Genomic DNA, 6,491 nt, shown 5'->3' with positions numbered 1-6,491 from the left:
CAAGCCAATCTCAACTTAGCACATAAGGAAGGCAGATCCGATCTTCTAACCACTATATGTTTGACAGATAGAAGGAACCAACTTGCATAGGTTTTCTAGAGTTTGCAATTTTCTTCTGGAACTCCTTGCTATCAAACTCTGTACAATCTCCAAATCTTAATCCTATACGTGCAGCACAATCAATAGGGAGATTGAATTCCTTACTAATTTGAAAGACATGTAACTGCTTTAAAGGATTTAATTGCAAGCAAGAGTTAGCAAATCTCTCATACATCTTATCAATCCATAGCATCTCCTTTGACATGCAAATAGCATAATATGAATCACCTATCACACAAAATTTTGAAAAACTCTTTTATTCCGTCTATATTTTGATCTATGCAAATCAATCACAAAACCTATACTTTTTTTTTTTCCAGAAACGATAGATGAATATATTTCTACTAAGAGAGAATTTACAATATATGAGCAAGGGCTCAAGTTTTGCTTTACAAAAGTGTACTAAGACACTGAGGATCAAAGAACTCCTCATCAAAATAGATGTGCATTGCTTGCTTACTCAGTTTATAACTGAGTGTATTAGTACTACCATTACTAGGCTGGCTAACAAATGAGCATGTCCTAAACATTAAGCTTAGATCATTGATGCATTCAAGATGGCCTGCTATACAGATGTTGGTTGGGGCTTGACAGTTTATCAACTTTAAAGTCTGGTTACATGATGTCTGAACCTGTATGTGTTGCCAGCCGCGTTCCTTTAGCTTACAAAGTGCCAATTGTATAGCCACCAAATTGTCCAAAACAGCTGATCCAGTACTTCTTTCCCTGAGTATCCACGCAGCACCAATCTGGTTATTTGCATTTGTTGCTGTGATGCCAATTCCCATATTATGTCCTTCCTTGTGTTGCCCTACATTTACATGAATGCTCAGGATGTTTCGGTCTAGTTCCCCCGGGTCGTTTGCTAATTCTGTTTTGGAGATGCTCATACGTTGCTGTACCTGTAGGCATTGATGATACTCCTCCCAATCGTTCACTGCATTTCGAACAACTTCCATTGGATGCCTATCTTTGCTTTCGAATTCTGCTTCATTCCTAGATTTCCAAATGTGCCAAAGAATGTCCACTGTTAAACAAATGTGTTGCATTCCATCCTTTCGCACCTTTACTTCCATTAACCTACTCCACCACTTCCTGAAATCACTTGTGTACTCATGAAGCCCATCCCACTGTAAAGGAGCCATATTCCATATCAACTTTGCTTTGTTACATTGGAAGAAAATGTGCTCAACTGTCTCATTGGTTTCTCCACACTGCTTATAGATTAGTTCTCCCTTTCCCGTTCTCCTAAATATAGCTTCTCGTATGGGTAACACTTGATGTAGACTCTTCCATAAAAACAACTTGTACTTGTGTGTTATTCTCATTTTCCATAGCTGTTTCCAGATTTTGTTGCTCCCCCCTGTCCAACTTGTTTCTCCCAATCTGCTCACTTGTGCATTAGGCTGCCTATCCTTCTTTGTGAAAGCTTCATAAGCAGATCTGACCGTGTATTTTCCATTTGTGCTATGACTCCAGAAGTAGCGATCAGGTCTACTTGTCACACTTATAGACGTTTTGAGTATATTCCTAGCTTCATGTGGGCTAAAGGTCCGGAAGATGAGTGGTGCTTTCCATCTGAAGTTGGAGATCAGCTCGCTAACTTTTGTGATCTTGCATCCCAGGGGTTTTGGGGCTTCTACCTTTCCTTCCTTCCCATCCAGTAGCCAAGCATCTTCCCAAATGTTGGTGCTCTTCCCATTTCCAATTCTTTTCCTAACTCCACGCTACACCTCGTCTCTTGATCCCATTAGACTCTTCCATATCCATGATACATTTCCTCTTACTTCACAAACTAGTGGTGATGTGTTGGGGTAGTACTTGGCTTTCAGCACTTTACTAAGCAATAGGTTGGGGCACGTGAGAATCCTCCAAATCTGTTTGCCTAGCAAGGCTTTATTAAAGCCTTGGAGGTCTTTAAATCCTAGTCCTCCATTATTCTTTGCAGTGGACAGCTTTTTCCATGAACACCAATGCATTTTCCTCTTCCCATTATCCTCCCCCCACCAGAATCTTGCCATCATGGCATTGATGTCTTTGCATAACTTTACTGGAAGCTTAAAACATGACATTGCGTAAGTTGGCATTGCCATGGTTACTGCTTTCAGCAACACCTCCTTTCCTGCTTGACTTAACTGTTTGTTGGACCAGTTGAAGATCGTTTTGTTGCATTTTTCTCTAATGAACCCAAAAATTTGGTCATTGGTATTAGTGATGACCATTGGCAGCCCTAAATACTTCCCTTGCTTCACCACTTTTATATGTTCCAAGCAACTGCAGATTTCTCTTTGATCATTTTGTTCCACATTTCTACTAAAGAACACTGAGAATTTTTCCATGTTGATCACCTGTCGTGAGCCATGTTCATAAATCTTCAAAATTCTCCTCACTTCTTCAGCTTGTCTCTTGTCTGCTTTGCAAAAGATTAACGAGTCATCTGCGAAGAATAGATGAGTTATTGACGGGCCACTCCTACTGATCCTCATCCCAGTTAGCTTTTTGTTCCTTTGTGCTCGATCCAGCAAGTGTGAAAAGCCTTGTGAGACTAAGAGAAATAGGTAAGGTGACAAAGGGTCGCCTTGTCTAATTCCTCTTGAAGGTATGACATATCCTTTAGGCTCTCCATTTATGTTGAAGGAAAAAAAAGCTGTTGTGATGCACTCCATAATCCAAGTGATCCATCTAGCACAAAATCCCAGTTTTACCATGATTTCCTTAAGATAACCCCACTCAACCCTATCGTAAGCTTTCGACATATCTAGTTTTAAGGTCATAAAATCATGAGATCCTTCTCTTTTGTTTTTGAGGTAATGCAAGTACTCATGAGATATGATCACGTTATCCAAAATCTGCCTTCCAGGAACAAAAGCAGCCTGATTTGTGCTAATACATTTTCCCAAAACTTTTTTCAATCTATTTGCTAAAATTTTTTAAATGATTTTATACAGTACATTACACAAACTTATAGGCCTGAACTGCTTAACCTCAGTGGGGTTCTCAACCTTGGGAATAAGGGATATGTTTGTGTGATTCATAGCTTTCAACATATGACTCGAATGAAAGAAGCTTTTAATGGCTTTTATGATGTCATTTTTAACAATGTGCCAAAATTTCTGAAAGAACAGTGGTTTCATGCCATCAAGACCAGGGGCTTTGGTTGGGTTCATGGAGAAAACTGCAGCTTTAATTTCTTTGTCCTTGACTGGTTGGGTTAGTTCAGAATTCATGTGGTCTGATATTGTCTGTGATATTCCCTCCAAAGTCATATCAGTTTGAGTCACTCCCTTACTTCCGAATAGCTCCTTAAATTGATTCACAACTTCTTCTCCAATTTCCTCTTTCGATGTAGTCCATGTGGTGTCCTCCCTTTGTAGCCTCTGAATTTTGTTTCCGTGTCTCCTTCCTTTGACATTAGAGTGAAAAAAAATGAGTATTTTTATCCCCCTCCTTAAGCCACTGCACTCTTGATTTTTGACTCCAGAAAAGTTCCTCTTCATCGTAAGCCTCCTTTAATTGTCTTCTAAGATCCCTGTTCCTTGCTTTTTTGTCATCACAGTCACAAACTTTGAGCTCCTCCAGTAACTTTTTCAGATTGTCAATCCGCTTCCTAGCATTTCCTTGGAAGTTATTTTTCCACTTCAGTAGCGCCAATCTGCAGTTTGTTACTTTCTTATGCACTTTGTACATATTGGAGCCTGTTTGCTCCTCCTCCTACGCCTGACTGATCACTTGTTCTAGCCTCTCTTTTTTCAGCCAACTTTTATCAAAAATGAATCACTTCTTTCTCTTTTCAGTTAGAGGGTTTGAATCTATAAGCATCATACTATGGTTTGATCCAACATTGTCTATATGTCTAACTAGAGTTCTGTCAAACACTTGGCTCCAAACATTACTTTCCAAAGCTCTATCTAGCCTTTGTTTGATTTCACCTTCTTGAGTCCAGTGGTTACTCCATGTCCAGGGGTTACCTTCAAAACCAAGATCAATTAGTCCATTTTGTTCAATGAAGTTCCTAAAATATTGAAAGGTTCCTTCCTCTCTCTTTCTACCGCCCCATTTCTCCTCATTTGATGTAATGTCATTAAAATCACCTGTAATCATCCATCTAGGACCCCATAGAACTTTCCTTCGTTGTACTACTTGCCATTGATTCCTTCTAACTTGATTATCCGTACTTGCATAAATTTCAATGAGCCACCAGTCCACATTCTTATCGGTGTCCATAATGTGGATTTCCATAGCGAAAGCAGTTGTTTGGACCTCCATAACTTTAACCTCATTGTTCCACATTACTGTCATACCACCTGACTTATTCATAGACTCTACCACTACACATTCATCAAACCGCAGTTGTCTTCTCACTTTCATTATAAACTGTTGTCTGTTTTTGGTCTCACACAAAAAGACCATATTGGGGGAGAGGAGGTTGCAAGCCTCCCTCAGCTGGGGAATTGTCAAGGGGCTCCCAGCACCTTGGCAATTCCACACCAGTACTTTCATTCATTCATGGGTGGCCAAGAAAGGCTGGCCACCGCCTCTTCATATTGGCTTACACCGCTATCTGGATCATCCCCTTTTTTCCACTTTTTTCCAACTATTTCAGTGACTTCCACATCCACCATATCTTCATCAGTCAGGTGGAATTTTCTCTTTCTCGTAGTCTCTTTACTCAGCCTAGTAAGCTGAACCTATCGCATGGATTTCCTCTTTATCATTGGAGCTTTTAACTGTTTCCCTGATCTTCTAGTCATTCCTTTGTTACTGGGTGTCTCCATCACATCTGTCTGATCTTCCACTTGCATGCCCACAGCTTCAGGTTCCTTAGCGGATAGTTGTACCTCCTTGTCCAGGACTATATCTAACTGACCGCCACATATTCTCCCTTCAAGCCTCTCCTGTGTCTGTTTTTCATTTCCCTTACTGTTATCCATCTCCTCACCCCTGTCCTCCATATTTTCTAGTTCCTGAATTGTCACTACGCCATCTGTTTGTATATTCCCCCCAACAGGTCCACTATCCTTACGTGCATTCTCATCCTCCCTAGCCTGACTCCTCTCCATTAGCTCCCTTTCACCTATTTTTGGTACCAGCTCGCCATCCTCAAAGCCCCACCTTTGCTTGTGAGGGGAAATGTTAGCAGGCTGCCTCCCTCTCCTTTCCTTTTGAGGCAACAATTTCCCCATCCTGCTCTCAACCATGGCCCAAATTGATTATCCTGCTGGCCTCTTCCACCTAAACTACTATCGGAGCAGTTCCTTTCGCTATGTCCTATTTTGCCACATGTATAATAGAAATCAGGTCCCCTCTCATATTTGAAACTTAACCACTTCACTTTTCCTTCCATCTTCACCATGGTACCTCTCATAAGAGGTTGGGAGATGTCAGCCAGCACAAGTAATTTGATGTGCCTCCCTTCCTTTCCTCCTCCTTGAGGGATAATCACTTCCTTAGTTTCATGAAAAACTGATGCTATTTTTTTCCCACCTCCTTAGAAATCCAGTGCACTGGGAGATTCCACACTTGTATCCATAATGGAGCGAGGTTAAAATCAGCGCCTTCCTTTTCAAATCCTTCAAACCAAGGTTTAATAACTAAGATCTGGCGATCAATAATCCATGGACCTCTCTTATAAATTCTTTCTCTATCCTTCTCACTTGGTATAAAGAACTGGAAAGTGTTTACACCTACTTCCACTACCCTGAGACCTTTAGGGTAGCCCCAAGCTAGTGTAACAAAATTTTTTACTCCCACGAAATTTATGATTTTCTCACCCATTACCTTCCCAACCACTTTCCTTGCACTCCTTCACACTTGTTCCCACATCTCCCAAGTCCAGCTCTGTTTCTCCCCTTTCTTTGTTGGAAAGTTCAAATCTTTCCAGTATCTCAGCTAATTCCTCCGCCATGACTCCTACTGATGTTCTAAGAGGGAATATCACAGTTCAAAACTAGTCCAGAACAAAGAAACTAGAAGTGGGGGATGGCTGACCCCAGAGGGACTCCTACCAACAAATGTACCAAAAGGGTGCTTTACTGAGGGTAAGCAGTTCAGGTATACAAGACCGGAATTCCTCCCAAACGCCAAACTTACTCCATTTGTATCAAAAAACCATGAAAAGAATCAGGCACCACATGTTTGCTATGATGAACCAACAAGACTAGAAAGTTTGGGAAAAGATAGTTTTTTTTATAACATTTCCTATTTTCAGCCCCCCCTTTTTTTAAATTAAAAGCTTAGTAAAAAAAACAAAGAAAACTAACAGGCAGAAAAAAACTTGCAGCTCAAGAGTACATGCAGAACCTTGAAAGAACCTTGGAAAATAGCCTTAAAGATACCTGTCGTAGCTTGGAGTAAAGTTCCTACAGGGAAGGTAGTGTAATGCCTGCACTTTA

General features: G+C 40.7%; 1 protein-coding gene across 1 annotated transcript; it reads right to left on the bottom strand.

The window, feature by feature from the left end:
* Nucleotides 1-488: 488 nt before the first annotated feature.
* LOC113760012 lies at nucleotides 489-3,786 on the bottom strand. The gene is made up of 4 exons (XM_027302591.1): nucleotides 3,562-3,786; nucleotides 3,084-3,476; nucleotides 1,887-2,972; nucleotides 489-1,826 (listed from the first exon to the last, which is right to left on the bottom strand). Exons 1-4 carry the CDS (start codon nucleotides 3,784-3,786, stop codon nucleotides 489-491), a joined length of 3,042 nt encoding a protein of 1,013 aa, XP_027158392.1.
* Between the last annotated feature and the right edge of the window lie 2,705 nt (nucleotides 3,787-6,491).

This window comes from Coffea eugenioides, chromosome 2 (assembly GCF_003713205.1).
Source record: "Coffea eugenioides isolate CCC68of chromosome 2, Ceug_1.0, whole genome shotgun sequence".
NCBI classification, from domain to species: domain Eukaryota; kingdom Viridiplantae; phylum Streptophyta; class Magnoliopsida; order Gentianales; family Rubiaceae; genus Coffea; species Coffea eugenioides.
The sequence above is the reverse complement of the archived record's forward strand: the minus strand, read 5'-3'. Positions and strand labels throughout refer to the sequence as shown.